The 17124-nt window shown below is 41.3% G+C and overlaps 1 protein-coding gene across 1 annotated transcript; it reads left to right on the top strand.

Annotated features, from left to right (window-relative positions):
* Positions 1-182: 182 nt before the first annotated feature.
* rbm27 (RNA binding motif protein 27) lies at positions 183-16575 on the top strand. Its single transcript, XM_029448916.1, is given in 23 exon segments — positions 183-383; positions 1692-1810; positions 2453-2580; positions 2915-2994; positions 3714-3919; positions 4285-4593; positions 6218-6340; positions 6406-6510; positions 7225-7401; positions 8291-8437; positions 8608-8761; positions 9377-9530; positions 9859-10092; positions 10219-10257; positions 10259-10351; positions 10949-11074; positions 11271-11345; positions 11501-11677; positions 11861-11965; positions 14166-14393; positions 14507-14590; positions 14775-14894; positions 15431-16575. Coding segments are annotated over 23 exon segments (3138 nt in total). The 5' UTR covers positions 183-324; the 3' UTR covers positions 15527-16575.
* Positions 16576-17124: the final 549 nt, after the last annotated feature.

Raw genomic sequence — 17124 nt, 5'->3', positions numbered from 1 at the left:
ACGTATTGTTAGATATCTAAGGAACTACGATTAATGTAGAAATTATTCAGTTAATCTTACATATTTTAAAACACAATGGTAGGACTGCTGATATGAATTTAATGAATTGGGGTTGACTATCGACACGATATGATTATAACGTCCGTCATCTGGCCTGCGTTACGACAACTCAACTTCTGTTGCCATGCCGTAAAACACTTTTGTCCGACCTGCCAGTGAAGAGAGACAGAAGAAGGCCTTAAAGCTTATAAATTTATAGACGATGCAAGCAGGGTTATCGAAACGCACTTTCATTTTATAGACAGTATTATAGTCTTTCTCACGATGATCATAGAGAATGTTGAAGCCTTGAAGTCATGGCTGGCAAAACTCCTGGAGCCAATGTGAGTGTTGAATTGAAATGACATTTAGCTTGCATGCTACATAGCTGCGTTAGCTAGCCACTGGGTTAGCCTGGCATCAATGGGAGGCTTTGCTAGAATCTGATGGCATATTCCTGCACGAGTTAGCAAACCACCATTGCCGCTAGCTGGCTTTTCATTGCAAAGAGAGACAGTAGGACTTTTCAACGCTAAATAAATCAAAATTGTGCACGATATTTAGCGTTTGTTGCACTTTTATTTTAGGGTAGTTAGGCACGTAGTTGGCCCACGATAATGTGACTTTATCACAACTCTGTAGCAAGCTATCAAGCTGCAACAGATACTATCTTGTATGCTGCTAACGTTACTTGTTTTTAAAGTAAGTGTTGGAATACATCCAGCTTTAGTTGTAGATTATTTTTTATAAATAAATAAAAATGGTTTGCTCTTTGAGTTACCATAGTTACACATACTCTTAATATTTCTGCCCCTCTTTTCAAATGTAAAATAATTCAATTACATTGTAATTGCGAGAGGACACAGATGTTGTCAAAGAATGCACTTAAATACATTTATGGATTCACATGTTTTAACAAAGTGATTAAAAAGGAGGATTTGATGGTGTCAACACAAACACTGTTCAGTTAACAGTCGCCTGCTATCTCACATATAAATACATGCTCTCAAAGCACTTTATAACAATATAAAAATAATAATTCTCACTGACATTAGCTTTGTTTTAGGCACAATACTCTAACTCTTCTTGGTTCTTTAAGGTCTTAAGGAAGTTAAGGTAGTTTTAGAGTTTATAGTTTGTATCAGCCATCTAGTTATGTCGTTAGTTATATATTAGCTTGGCGTTATGAGTGCTTTCATTGGGTTTTGTGTGCTTGTGAAATTATTGTTATATACCCACCAGGACTTTTTACATGATCTGTTAGCATGTACAGATGTTGTAAAATAGAATATATGATGGGTCATTGGGTTTAAAAGTTTGGATGCTAGTTTCTTAAGTTTTTTTTTGTACGAATATGTTGCCCTGCAGTTATCATTAGGGTCTCACATGGTACAGATTATCTTTTAGGTTTGTTTTGCAAATGTCTGCATGCATGGATAGTTGGGACACACAGTTAACTGACACATGATATTGCAGTTTGTTTAATTATACGTTTGAATTATTTTTTCTCTCAGTTTTGTTTCCTGCTTTTGTCTCTTATTTCACTAATAATGTAGTTATTCAAAAGCTTCATGGCTTTTTCATTTTGTGTTGTCTTTTGTATTGATACTGAGTAGCTGAAATATCAAAAAAGTATATATTTTAACCTACAGATGTGATGCTGACCCCTCTGCATTAGCCAACTATGTGGTAGCTCTTGTGAAGAAGGACAAACCGGAGAAAGAGCTGAAAGCACTTTGTGCTGATCAGCTTGATGTCTTTCTACAAAAAGGTATGAATGTCATACAAAGCTTCTCTGCAAGTGTGAGTGAATGCAACATGCAGTTTGTATATTGCCCCTAGCTCTTGCTGGTCAAGGAAGTTGTGCAGAAGGTTTTCTTCCTGCAGTTTAATGCTGTGCCCTTGCATCATCTTTTTTTTTTTTTTTTTTAAACAGCTGCTCATTGAAGTTAAATTTCCCTGACACATTACCCATTTCTGCACAAAAGCACAGTGCAAAGTCACAAATTAAGTTACGTAGTCTAAAGCCTTTTCAGAACTTTATTATTGCAGCTCGTTGTCATTGGAATAACATGCTTATATAATTACCTCCCTTTTAATGTACTTTCAATGTTATTGTCATGTGCATTTTCTCCTTTATGTCCTGTTTTATTATGTTATGTTTTTAGTAAGCCGCTTTTCCCCGTTTAATCTCTGTGCTGTTTCTGTACTGGTTATTCATTTGGTGTTTATTAGACTTTGGATATATTTAGTGCAGCCAGGAGCAGATAATCATTTAGTGTAGTGTGATTCAGGAGGAATGCCAGGACATTTCATGCCAGAGGGCCAATTTTCTCTTTCAGGGGGGAATAGGCCAGACACATCATTTAGTAAAAGTCTAAATCTATTCATATGATTCACGTTGACTTTGCAGAGACGACGGGATTTGTCGATAAACTTTTTGAATGTCTGACGACAAAGAATTACCTGGGAAACACTGCGGCCAAGGAAGTTCCTAAAGAAGAGGTCAAACCACCTGCAGTCAAATCTGATGTTGTGGAGGTAAGAAGACTTGCGAGTGACTCTGAAAATGAATGTGGCAAAGTCGTGTCACATATTAAAAGCATCTTTCAAATGTTTTTGTAGATAAGTAGGCAGAGCATACACAATAAAAATGGTGATTCTGTTTCTATATGGGGCTTTGGATTAAACGGTTAGATAAATGTCTCATTATGTATTAAAAGGACACCACACTTTTTCAGGTGTCTTGACTCAAAACCATTCTCACCAGCTTTAGAAGAATATTTGTATGTCTAAATCTAAATCTCTGTTTTAAAAAACGAAGAGTGTAAGACAAGTAACTGTGTTCCCCCCCCCCCCCCCCCCCCCCCTCAAGGCTGAAACTCCAGAGGAGGACAGAGAAAACCGGCGGAGGAGAAGTCCTGTCAGAAACCGCTCTGACTTCAACGAGTCCAGGTATGGCTGTGGCTTCAGGGATACGTTTCTCCTCCTCTTAATGAGGCATAACGCATATGCACATACTATTCTGACCCAGTCCCAGTCTCATGCTGACATTTCCAACAGCATCTAGTTGTGTAGAGAGCTTATGTTTGTATGGTTACAGTTACTTTGAAATCCCACGAGTCCTGCTTCAAGCTTGATGAAGACCCTGGTGTCCAGTCGCTTGTCCCTCGTCTGTAACACACCTCGTCAATAACAGAGAGGGCAACACAAATATTAACACACTAACATTCAAAACAACAGTTAAAGTGTTTAATGCGTGATTTAAACCAATTAAACATAATCATGCCACTACTCACTACCGCTGTCTTAATGACAGAAATAATGTTATTCATCACATATTAGACTTTGAACACCAACAGCCTTTATATTATGCTGCAATAGTTTTTATGTATGTTTAGTGCAATAGTGCATAAATAATTGTGCAAATTAGCACTGTGCTTTGGAGCAGATCAGAAAGAAGAGAATATTTACTATATTTACTATATATAATATAATTATTAAACAGGAACAATAAAACCCGCTCTATAATAACCTTTCGTCTCAACTCGAGGCCTGGTTCTCTCTTCATCTCTCTCTGATTTTGATAGTTATTAAGACCTACATTTGCCATTGCTGGTTTGAATTTCATATATATTTATATTCTCCCCCCCCCTAACTTGTCAACCACACAGGAACCGCGATGACAGGAGGCGAGACGAGCGCAAGCGGCGCGACTTAGAGCGACACGGGAAAAGTGTCAGCGACTCCCACCGCGAGCGGGAGCGTCACGAGCGCCGCAGGGGCAGCCCCCGCGGGAGGAGCTACAGCCGGAGCCGCAGCCGGAGCAGGAGTGGCAGCCGAGGAAAGAGCAGGGACAGAGAGCACAGAGGAGGCAGAGGTGAGAAACTTCCCCCACGACCAATGACAACAGCACAGCGATCAGACCCAGGAGTGTAGAAGTTCCTGAAGCTCCTGTCAGTACATTCAGACTGCTGCTGGAGACTGGATGTAGCTATTTGTATTGTTCTCTGTTGGATTGATAGTTAGTGTTGCTGGGAGTTTTTATCGATAGACAGCAATGTGGACAGCTTTGCAATCACATCAGTGGGGATTCAACAGCATGGCCTGGAATTGGCCTTATCACCCACAAGGTTAGGGTAATCTACGTCTATGTTTGGCATGATGAGAGAAGCAGCCGTTTTTAATTTTTACAGGGTTTACATTTGTGCTATAATACCTCCTATTTCTGCTTCTCTTTAACAGACTTCAAGTCGAAGTTTGAGTTGGAAAGGAAGGATACAGACTGCTACAACTCTTCCAACACATCCGGCTCCCAGCAGCAGCACCCGTCGCCTCTCCTGCCCCTTCCCACGCCTCCGCACCCCTTTTCTTCCTCGTCGTCAGCAGGAGTCTCAGGAGCTGTAGGTGTTCCCATAGTGACACCGGCTCACCTGCCCGATAGCACTACAGACAGCTGGTCCGGCTACTTTGGCACCCAGAGGCAAGATGGTGTCGGCAAGCCATTCGGCAACAAAAGCGTTTTGCTCAAACAGCGCTGCAGGGACTACGATGGTAGGAACCAATGCTTTCTATTAATTCTGCTGTTTTTGTTTGTTTTTCTTTTGCTCATTTCTTTCCAACATCCCTTCCTCCATCTCAGAGCCCATTGATGTTTTAGAACTATTTCTCTAGAAAACGACGTGGTCATTGTAAAGTTTGCTGTGTAAACTCCACCATTATCTCCCCCTGAGGGTTATTGATTGCCTTGTTTAGTCTCATCACTAATGACCACTGTTTAGCACTCCCTCTCTTCTCCCCAGTGAAAGGCAAGCAGGCTCAAACCTACCTCTCCACAGAGACACAAGAGGGTTTAAATTTACCCACTGTCCCTGAAGCACACTGCTCTCTGTCACAGTGCTCAAACAGCCATTAGGGAGCCAGTTTCTTAACAAGGCTGTGGGGTAAATACACTGCATGTCTTGGCTGCTATACATTTGGACGAGCTTTCATCTTGCTTTTTTATTCTCATTGCTTTTTCATTTGTTCTCATTTTCCTTTCAGTCATATCTTTGAGAAATTATTTTTGACTTCCAGGGGCCCAACCCCGTTAGATACTATTGGGTATGCATCTGTAACCTACTGTAATCCTTCTGAGGAAAAAGTTGGAAGATTTGTAGGTGTTGCCTAGTGCAGGGGTGGAGAACCTCCGGGCTGTAAACGGCCCCCGAGACCATTTGTTTATGAATCGAGGTAATTCATAAACACACGCAAAAAAATCAACTAGTTAAAAAAAAAAAAAAAAAGAATCTAGACAGCAATAGACGGGCGATTGACTGTTTTTCCTGGCCACGGTCAGGGTCCTTGAACACAACATAAGCGGAACGTGTCATCACGTGGTCACGTCATGTCAACAAACTTGAATATTAAACGAGACTGTCATTGACATCAGTGAACGCAGCGTGGCGAGTGTGAAACAGAGAAAGCTGGATGTGGAATGTCGCACTTTCCAGGAGAAATGGACGAAAGATTATTTATTTGAGGAAGTAAAAGACCAGTGTGTCTAGTTTGTGCGGACGGGCTTGCGGTGAAACATGTCAAACTGCATGAGCTGAAAGGACGAGTGCGTTTGGATAAAGTTAACGCTCTTCGGCGGAGTTTGGCCCAACAAGCAGTTCTCTGCAGAGCGTAACATACAAACATGGAGAGATAGAGAGGTAGACCACCACACCAAGAACAGACTGTTCCACCACTGCTGTGCAATTATCACTGCCATTTACAATACTCACTTTATTTTCTATCAACCACTTGGTACTTATATTGTTTTTTATTCTATTTAATTATTGTGTACTGCCTTTTTACTTCATATGTTCTTTTGCTGTGACAAGATAAATGCCCCCGTTGTGAGACTAATACAGGTTTAATGATGAAACAGATACATGGATACAAAAGTTACTTTTTTACATTTAGCATAACAGAAAGGTGAAATGAATGGGCTGTGTCTTTAAACATGTTTGCAGAGGTTATGAGTTCAATAATTAGTACGGCCCTCGAAGGATGTTGTAAAAATAAATAAAATGGCCCTTGACATGAAAAAGGTCCCCCCCCCCCTGGCCTAGAGGAGCCTAAACTTCTAAAATACCCACATGTATATGAAAAGGCACATTTTTGACATTTGTCTCCCCCCCCCCCCCCACAGAAAAGGGATTTTGTGTCCGTGGTGACCTTTGTCCATTCGACCACGGCAACGACCCCCTCATCGTTGATGATGTCAATCTACCGAACATGATTCCGTTCCCTCCCCCGCCTGTTATGCCCCCCGCTGGCTCCTGCCTATGCCCCCCGCTGGTCTGCCTATGCCCCCCGCTGGTCTGCCTATGCCCCCCACTGGCCTGCCTATGCCCCCGATCACAGAGCCACCCCCTCCCCTCAGGATGCCTGCGATGCCACCTTATGGCCAGCCACCTCCACCGGGCGTCTTCCCCATGACTGGTAAGTAGCATCGCCACACTGTTTCATAAATGGCAACTTTTCAAAATCACACACACGGTAGAATTGTGACAGCAACGGGTGACTTTTGATTTCTACAAACCACTGCAGTTAGTTATTCTCCAAAGCACTTGTTTGCATCACGACATCCTCCATCTCTGGTAATGTATCAACTTCTCAAAGGGGATTTAAGCGACTACCCTTTTACTGGCTTCCACCCCCCAATTAAGTAAATGTTTTGATTTCTGTTTTGTGTTGTGAGTCATAACTGCTGTGAGTGTTGCACAGATAGCATTTAGACTTTAGACTCTTCTACGAGTGTAGCCTTTATTTATTGCACGTAGAGGTCTTCCTACTGGAAATCCAGCTTTGCTGTATGCAATGCTTAATACTTATTTGTAGAGACTACAATGGAGACTTCACACCCAGCCGTAGAGAATGTTTTTTCTTTTTATACCTGGTGGGGGGAAAAAACTTTTCTCTCGGGCTGCTCTTTGCCTTGAAGTTTTATTTGCTGTAAATCAGATGTAAAATATATTTTTTATTGTAGTGAAGTTGAAGCATTGCATTGAACAGTTGTACTCACTTCCTGCCACCTTCACTGTCTTATTAAAGCAACCGGTGTGGCATGAAAGACGTTTTAGTTTGCACGTAGCAAAGACTCGGTCATACCTGTGATATGCCTCAGACATTAGCATGGGCTTGTGTCTCCCTTAGGACCCCCACTGATAGCAACCAGTGGGATTGATACCCCCAACCACCAAACAGCAATCACTTCTTCTCCTCCTATCGGACCGCCCGGTGTGGGGCTGCCGCCTACTCTTCCTCCTCCTCCACCTCCTCCCTCCTCGTCCTCATCTGTGTCTCTTCGTCCCCAATATGTCCAGTCTGAATGTAAGCAGCGATGCTTTTTCTATTCAGATTTGGAAATTATGTTCTTTTTCTCTCCCCTGCTCTATTTCTCTCCCCTGCTCTATTTCTCTCCCCTGCTCTATTTCCTGCTTTCCTGTTTTCGTTTGTATTTGATTCTAGTCCAACACCCATAGGCTCATGTATGTCTTCAGGCTGCAGTAACCGCTGTTGACCAGAGGGTAGCACTGTTTATTAACCTAAAACAAAGTAGAACAATTAACATGAACTCTGCCACATCTTATTGTGTTGAGTGCTTTTCCAATAATTCCGCTCATGAATAATTCCAGTTAAACAGAAAGGCTTACTTCTAAGTGGAGAGGGTCTATTTTTAGTTCATTATAAACGCAGGTTTTTAAATTTCTATTAACCTCAGATTTCCAAAATCCTCACTGTCATGAAAGGTCCCATTTTGTTAAATGTAGCATTTCTTGTAACTGACAAAGTGGCTCGGTTTAAGAATGATCAACTTATGCTGCTTCATCTTGTTTTATTATTATATTTAGTTTTCTATTAGTATAATTGTACGTTAATTAAATTTCTTAAATCGTGCATTTGTATATATTTTTCTCAATATTACATATTTATTTTAATTAGTACTCGGAGATGTATTAATTTATCCCAGACTGTCACGGGTTGCTGTCACTGACACATTTAAACTCGTCACATTCTGCACTAGGTTGCTGTGTGCTAGATGAGTCACTGAAAGTCGGACAGTACTTATTTATTTATGCACAGCTGCTTGGTTTCATAATGTCATTTCAGTTTCTAGTCAAGTTGGCTTTTTTCACATGTTTATGGCTGTTAAAAAAGGTTTCGTGTTCCATCTTATACTTATGTGTTTTTCATATCTGTGTTCATTTGTCCACATTAGATAACTATGATCCAGAAGGTTATAACCCAGAATCGCCAGGCCTGACTGCAGCAGGTCGTAACCCATACCGTCAGTTCATTCCCCGGGTGCAGACCCAGCGCTCCAACCTCATCGGCCTCACCTCCAACGAAGGACAAGGCTCCAGAGGTAACAGCTATTGGCCTTCTTAATACTCACACTCTTTCCCTGACTGATATGATTTAGTTGGGCAGAGTATGAACGCCTGTCCAAACATATAACGTCTGTATGCTGATGGACAGCCCCAAGTGTTTTTATTATTGTTTCTCTGTGTTTTTGTCTGTGTGCGCGTCCTCCAGCTGCCAACATAGTGATCCAGACAGAGCCTGCCACTGCAGCCAGCACACCTGGAAGCAACGTGTCCCGGTTCAACACAGAGCAGGACATCAGGAAGAGAACCATGGGGCCCAGCACAGCGGAGGGAACCGCAGCTAAGAAACCCTGGATGGAGAAGTACGAATGTTAAAGATGTGGACATTTATCAAATAAATTCACTCTAAAATAGCATGTTAGGATTTTAATCGCACAAACCCACACAGATAAAACTCAACAAAATAGGTTGTTCTGTCCTCACACGCCATGGCAGTACAGCACTGCGAAGAAAGGAAATTGGAGGTGTGATCGTGGACACATTCACAGGTTCAACAGGTTCAACAGGTTCTTGGTTTGTGAAGAAACTAGCTGACCAGTTGAAATGTTATAAAACAAATTCCTGCCTCCCCCAATTTCCTGAACCTTGTTTGAAGGCAAAGTGACTCATAAGTCAGGAGGCTATCTTTTGCGTCGGTTTCTGGAAGCAGTCTAACATCCTCATGATTAGGATGCTTCCATTGCAAAGGCTCTACTTGTCATTGATTTTGAGCGTCAACCAGGTTGAGGTGTTCCTCTTTTTCAAGTATGACTTGAAGGAACTTCTATATGACGGCAGGAACTGGAACCTCAGGTCATCCATCTGGGTCTTTGTTAGTGATCTTGCCCACAATGTTGTTTGGCTTATCTTTTGTTTTCCATAACAAATACTGTGGCCAACTTGTAGGTGTCAACATCACCGTCTTCTTCTTGTTTTAGGCCGAGCTTTAACAACCAACAAAAGAACACTTTTCCCAAGAGGTATTACTACGTGAACACTAAGCTGGAGGTGCGCAAGATCCCACGCGAGCTCAACAACATCACCAAGCTCAACGAGCACTTCAGCAAGTTCGGAACCATCGTCAATATCCAGGTAAAATGCATCATTTGCACCAAACAAACCTGCAAAAGAGCCACAGTTTAAGGGATAATTGTTTTTACAAGGTTAGGCAAAATTAGTAGAATAAGTGGTAGACTTTAGTTTACCAAAAAAGTCCAGATGCATGACAGACATGCGTTGCAGGATTAAATGTAACAGGATGTCTCATTATCACAAATGCGCCTTTTTAGACTCAACTCAACTTGGAAAATCTCTATTTAAAGTACTTTATAGAATAAAAAAAATGAAATGGCTCAATGTTCATGCAAGAATTAATTATCATATACACGTACCTAATGTGCACACTCTACTCTCAATCCAGGTGGTGTTTGGCGGAGACCCAGAGGCGGCGTTGATCCAGTACACAAAGAATGAAGAGGCCAGGCGGGCCATATCCAGCATCGAGGCGGTCCTCAACAACCGCTTCATCCGTGTGTACTGGCACCGCGAGCCCGGCACCAACACCACAGGGCTTCAGCAGCAGGAGCAGAGCTCAGGGAGCCAGGTGGTCGGCTCAGCCCCCAGCCAGGGGCTGCAGCACGGCAACATGCATAAGGTTAGTATTAGGAACTGAAAAATATAGAAGCCCTCCATCTTTTTCGTGCTGATCTCTTAGACTTACCAACAACCCTGCTGCAACCCTTCATCACATTTACTTTTTCTTTTCTTTTCTCTCCTGCAGGCAATCAAGCAGCACAATCCAGCCGCCTACGTGTTGAACTAAGACTGTACCCAAGCATCGCGTGCCAGCATTGCCCGGGATCCCAGCTGCAACCAAACCAGACGGCCTGAACCCAAACCCAGACGCTGCCACTGTACGTTTGTAATCTTATCTGGTGATCAAATACTCATTTACAAATAAGTGATTTGTTTTAACAAGCTTGGAATAGCACACTTGCTAATGTCTTCAGCAGAACACCGACGATGTCAGACGCGTCGTGTCGAAAAGTTGATACGTCACACAGCTCTGTGCGGCTGTACTTTGAGCTTAATGCTAATGTCTACATGCTAACATGCTCACAATGGCGATGCTAACAATCCGACGTTTAGGCAGGTATAATTGTAACTGTCTTAGTTTAGTGTATTGACGGTGTAATAATATAATTACTGTCAGTCAGAGCGTCCATCCTGGAGGCTCTCTAAATAACAAGGAGAGATTTGTCTGCCAGTTTTCTGTCACAGGTGCTAATGCACTTCTCACAGCTGAACGGTGTAGGTGGAATATTAATGAAATAAAAATAAATTGATGAAACTAGAGGCCTCAGAGACATGAAGGTTTCAGTCCAGTGACACTGACCTGCCAGTCTCACACAGCTTACGAGGTTAACAATGCATTCTTGCTCGTGTCCATTGCAGCTGTACACAAGGTCATTCTGAAGACATCCATCTCCCTCTCTCTCTGTTGCTCTTAGATGATGCTTGGACTGACAAACACCCAGAAGGGCCCTTACACTTCTACGCCTCTTAAGTCGTCCTCAAAGAGCTTTGGGAGAACGGGAAAAGCAATTGAAGCTCAGGAAGTCCACAAGAAGAAACAGGCATGCGGCTTAACTTTTGAATACATATTTTGACTTGAGGGCAGCAGAGATGGGATTAGCCATTTGTTTCCCCTCAGGGGCCACCCGTGAGAAGCAGGCTACCTTTATGAAATGAAATGTCCAGCAACATGAAATGGTGTATTTTCAAGCCCAGTGACTATATTTTATTTATTGCCTTTTTTTCTTTTCTATTTAGGAGGCATTAAAACTCCAGCAGGACATGAGAAAGAAGAAGCAAGAGATGTTAAAGACACAGATTGAGTGTCAGAAGGTAAGACCGGCCTAAACGTCCCTTCCTATCCATTTCTCCCTGCAACTCGTGCTGCACGTCCTTTCCTCCTCTTTTCTCTCCCTCCACTTTTTTTCTCCCCCATCAGTCCTTTTACACCTTCTTCTCTCTCTCACTGCTTGTCCTCCTTCCTCCAGGCCCTGATAAACCGCCTGGAGAAGAACCGAGGGATGAAACCTGAGGAGCGAGCCAACATCATGAAGACCCTGAAGGAGCTGACTGAGAAGATCGCGCAGCTGCAGAATGAAATGAACCCCGCCTCCCAGGTATCCAGCGCCAAACCAAACCACGGCCAGTCCAAGACCAAGACTGATGTGAGTTTAAGTCTTTTAGGTCGGGAGCATGGCGGAGTGCATCATCTCCTTTTTTTAAACCTAAGACTGCCTAGAGGAATTATGTCCGGTCACTGTAGAGCTATTTAGAAACTAGTCTGTCTTTCATTGCTTTTTATGTGTTTAGTGAACGAGGTTTTCTCATTTTACATGACTCGTGACCAGGCCCAGAAGGAGTTGCTGGATGCTGAGCTGGACTTTCACAAGAAGATGAGCTCTGGAGAGGATACAACAGACCTCAAGAGAAAACTGGGCCTGTTACAGGTGGAGGTAATACACACACACACACACACACACACACACACACACACACACACACACACACACAGTACATAACCTCAGGGCAACATTCTGAAAAGATAGCAAGCGGGTCTATAAGGACACGCCACACACAAAGAAGACAGTCTTCATCTTCATCAGCAGCTTTTTTCGTGAGCACTGAAATTCAGGATGCGATACCAAGAAATGCTTTAGAGGAAGTCAGCAAACAAGATACGAGACGCATGTCACTCAACACTGCCTGATTAAGTCAAATATAAGACGAAGGAGGGGACAAAGAAGTAGCTTGCACAACCGAATAGGTTTTTCACAGGTGCTGGGGGAAAAGCACTCTTGCACAGGGAGGATACACAAGTAGTGTTTGCACACTGTGTGAATGGTTATCTATTAAAAGGAACATTTAACAAATCAACATTTTTAGCCCCAGAGAGGAATAAATGAAAGCTGAAGCTTCACCTGAAGAAAATGTGTCCCTTCTGTAAGCACTGATGCTGGGTGACTTTAGAATAATGTGAAAACTCATTGGCACTAATCAAAACGTTGAGTTATAGATTCAGTGAATGGGAACTTTAAATCCCTTTTTAGACTTTAATGCATTACATTATATAAACTTTACAGGTCATTATAAAGACTGTATTCACAGGGGACCAGTGTGCAGAACTGAAAATTGTGAGATTAGAGTTGGGACTGTGTACAGGTGCTGTGTCGTAAATGCAATGGGACTGAAGGGGCCTCCATAGACTTTAACGCATTATATTACTCATTACCTGTATCTGTTATTATAATGAGCTTAAAGCGTGTGTAGTAATATTGTGGAAGCCAGCAAGAGTAAACTAGATTTTGTTTTTTGTTTTTTTCTTATTATCCAACCGATAAACCCAGCCTAATGTTGCCAACTCTTTTCCAATGAAAGTATCTTAGCAGCACAAGCTCCTTGAAGTCTCTAAGTCTTGCGAGAAAGTCGCCAAGATGGCAACACTGCCAGCCCGCCCCTTCAGGTCTCCCTCCAAAGCCACTCCCTCCAAATTATAATTAGGAACGTCATAGGTCCCACAATGTACGCATGAATCATTTTGGTAGCATTAAAACTGTAAGAGGAGATGCAAATCAAAAGATATCTCATTAAATATGCAGATTTTATAAAAGCGTAGACAGGTGCAATATATGATTGTTATGCAAGTTACAAATGAGCAGGAAAGAAAGGGCCCAGAATGATTATTAAAAGTATGCTAGACAATATGCAATCACACAGATTTTCGTTGTTTGAGTGTCCCTCTAATGTCTCACTCATCATCAACGTGAAGGAGTCGGTATTTAGAAATACGTTTGAGCACTTTTGAAGCGTATGAATCTTAACCAGCACATCTTCTTATTTATTCTGTAATAATTGAGTTGATAATTATTTCTCAAAACCAAAAAGTAAATGAATCTCAGTCCAAAATCCAATTGAGGCCGTCAGTCAGCTCAGACTTGGCCCAGTTTTGCTCTTTCCTTTAAACCAGCAGCGAACACGAACGCAGACGAGGTCGGCTGTCACGAGATCACCCTAACAAGAACATAGCTTTTGATAGCAACACCCTGCGTAGCATGTTTTTTTTTCTTCCCCTCTACCCCTGCGGGTCCTGAATTAGCTGGTTATTAAAAATGCATATCCATCCAAACCCAACCCCCCTGCACATTAAACTGCAACCACTTAAGCAAGCCCAGAGGAACAGCCGCTAACGAAGCCAAATCAGACACCGGTCCTACACTGATGGAGCACCATCTCATTAAAGTTTGAGCCGCTGGTCCTTGTAAGAAAATTGCGGGATGACAATTAGAGGGGAGAATTGAGCGAGGGACAAATGGATGAGAGAGTGGTTGCGAGGTTGTGGAGTGGTTGGGAAGTGAGTAGATGCCGCTTTAAAAATGGAGGAGTGACAACTAATGGTAAAGGGCAGAGAGTGACAGAGGAGACCAGAGAGGAGTGTAGAGAATATATAAGCTCTAAGGATAAGAAACATTAAAAACAAAAATGTTTTGCTAGATGTATATAGTTAGTGTAGAAACACGACAAATAAAGACTGTAGTTTCCTGTCATTTTCACATTGAGAAGGTGTGTGTGTGTGTGTGTGTGTGTGTGTGTGTGTGTAAAACAAACAAACAAACAAAGCACTTGTTTCAACACTAAACCTGAGCTGTCCTCCTTTAGGCGACTCGGTTGGGTCTGATACGGCCTCCAACGGGTCGAGGTCGGGGCCGAGGGAAGATGGCGCTGGAGCCCGGCTCGGTGCACATGGGCCGTGGCAGGGGCCGAAGCCGGGAGATGATGGGTCGAAGCGGGACTGTGAACCGCATGGTGGTCGACCACAGGCCTAGAGCCCTGGCTATTTTGGGGGTCACTCAGGAGGAGAAGGAAGAGCTAATGCCACACTTTGTGGTGAGGACTGTTACTTCACTATTGTTTAGTTACAGCTTCAGGACTAACACTTATAAATGTTACACAGATGATTGAAGCATGACACTGAAATTAATACTGATTTTTCATCTTAGAAATTTGGTGAGATTGAAGATGTCCGTGACCAAGACGCCAACAGTGTTGTCATGACCTTTATGTCACGAAGCGAAGCAGAGAATGTAAGTCTCATTACTCGTTAATCAGACCGGCATGTCTTTGCCTCTCTGTCTCTTTCTTACTTTCCTTATCACCTCAAATTATTGAAATATTAAATAACATTAAAGTTGTTTTGGTTCAACTGGTCCGAAAGCAGTGAAAGGTGTAAGTATAACTTGCAACTGTCCTCCTGTTTTTGTTTTCTAGGCAGCTAACCAGGGCGCTAAGTTCAAAGGTCGGGTGCTGCAGATTTCCTGGTACAAGCCCAAGACGCCTTCTGTTACAACAGAGCCAGAGGAGGAAGAGGCTAAAGATGAGGAAAATACGGTACGATCTCACAAACCCAGACACTTCACGTGGAACATGTGTTCTCATTAGTAACACCCAGAAACCAGGGAGGTAAATGCAACACAACTTGGAATTCTAAGTGAGGAAACTTCTGGAAGTTTTAGATATATACACCGATTTCACTTGTCCATTTCTTTCCAGTGCTTCTAAATGTTTCACTGTCGCTCCCAATGGAAAGTCGGGGCAAGCCTCTCAGTACTAAGAGCATCTTAGCCCTTTGAGTAAAGCTGCATTACTGTCAGGTGAAATCCTCACACTGTATTTTCATGTTTTTGCCTGAGTTTTTGAGGTTGCAGTCTCCGTTGTGTCGTGTCAAGTAAGTTTTATGACCTAAAGGGTTGACCTTTTGTGTTCCAGGCACCAAAAATGATTCTACAGAGAACTTATTGATAAATGGTGTTATTGATACAAGCTTTACTTTAAAGACGGTTAAACAAAACCAGTGGGAAAAAATTCAGATTTTTTTGTGTTCAAAGCTAAACTATAGATTTGTTCTTTTTTTTCCACTCAAACAGAAGAAAGCTAGCTCTTATTTGCCCGGCGAGGAGGAAGAAGAGGAGGAGGACGACGACGAAGATGACGAGTACGAGAGCCGATCTTGGAGACGATGAAGGCATTTGTGAATCGTCATGACCCGTACTCCAGCATCAGTCGTTACTTTTCCCCTCGTGCAGATAAAATCAGTAGAATGGAGCTCACTTTCTTTTTTCCTTCCTTTCCAGTATTTTCAAAATAAGTACATTTTAGACTCTAATCAAAGTAAAAACGTCTTTACTTTACATCAAAAGAAGTTTAGAGGGCCGACACTTTTTGTATCCCTCGACTGAACAATTATTTAAAACATCTCACTTTTGCTGAGAAAGATAAATGTTAAGTTGTTCTTATAGATAGAAAAACCTATGTAAGTTTCAGTGTGCATACCAGATGATTAATATCAGTAATGCACAACATTTGTGTCTACTGTGAATAGGTATTTTTATACATACTGTATTTAAGCTCTTTTCTCACCAGTTTCTTTTAAAATCTTGTCCTCTATTCAGGGACAGCCATTCCTTCACCAATAGAACGTTCTCTGTTGCTACCAGAGAGATATTTATTTATTTTTCCACTGCATAAATGCACTGTGCCGTACCTATATTGGCACAGTATGGTATGGTTTTCCATTTCACTTTGCTCAGTTTGTTTTGGAATGGGCAAGCCCAAAATGTTAAAGGATCCAAATATTTTTGACAGTGACTCACCATGCTCGCATGTATACATGCTAGTTTGCGCATGTTGTATTCTAAATCTTCAGAGCCACCCCTACTGATACTGTACCATAACCATATTTGAGCCAGTGCAGGTACAGAAGGATACCAGTGCAATAGAAAAAATTTAAACTATGTTTACAAATTGCCGTGCCATGCACGTCAGATGCAGCCTGATAGTAAATATTCAATTTTTCCCCGCTTGTGTTTAGTTGCTTATTAAATGTCCGGTGCCACTCTTTGTAAATATAAACATCCACGCGGGTGTTTTACATTTTCTAAAGAGTGTGTAACATTTTTCACTTGTTTTGTTCTGTCTCCTGGTCATCCAAAGGGCCTGGCAGGACAAGGATCAGATCACCCATTTTTTTAAATGTGAGATCTATAGATGGGTGTCTGAATGTAATACTGAACAGTTGATTTTAATATATATATATATATATATATATATATATATATATATATATATATATATATATATATATATATATATATATATATATATATATGTATATGTATATGTATATATGTATATACATATATATATATATATATATATATATATATATATATATATATATATATATATATGTATATGTATATGTATATATGTGTATATATATATATATATATATATGTATATGTATATATATATATGTATATGTATATGTATATGTATATGTATATATATATTAATATATATATATTATATGTATATATATATATATATATATATATATATATATATAATTTATTTGCCTTACACAATCAGCGGATGGCTGAATTTTTACAAGATGTGTGATTTACTTTTGTAAATTTTGTAAATGTTTGAAAGAGAAATTACTGTTCTTTTTTTTTTTTTTTAGTTTCTTTATTCTGTCATGTTAAACAAATGGCAAGGTTCAGTCAGGTAGAAAAGTGAAGCAAGAGTGCTTAGCTCCTCTGCTTATTCACAGGAATTT

Source organism: Cottoperca gobio, chromosome 14 (assembly GCF_900634415.1).
Source record: "Cottoperca gobio chromosome 14, fCotGob3.1, whole genome shotgun sequence".
NCBI classification, from domain to species: domain Eukaryota; kingdom Metazoa; phylum Chordata; class Actinopteri; order Perciformes; family Bovichtidae; genus Cottoperca; species Cottoperca gobio.
Note: the sequence above shows the minus strand (reverse complement) of the source record. Positions and strands in the feature narration are given on the sequence as shown.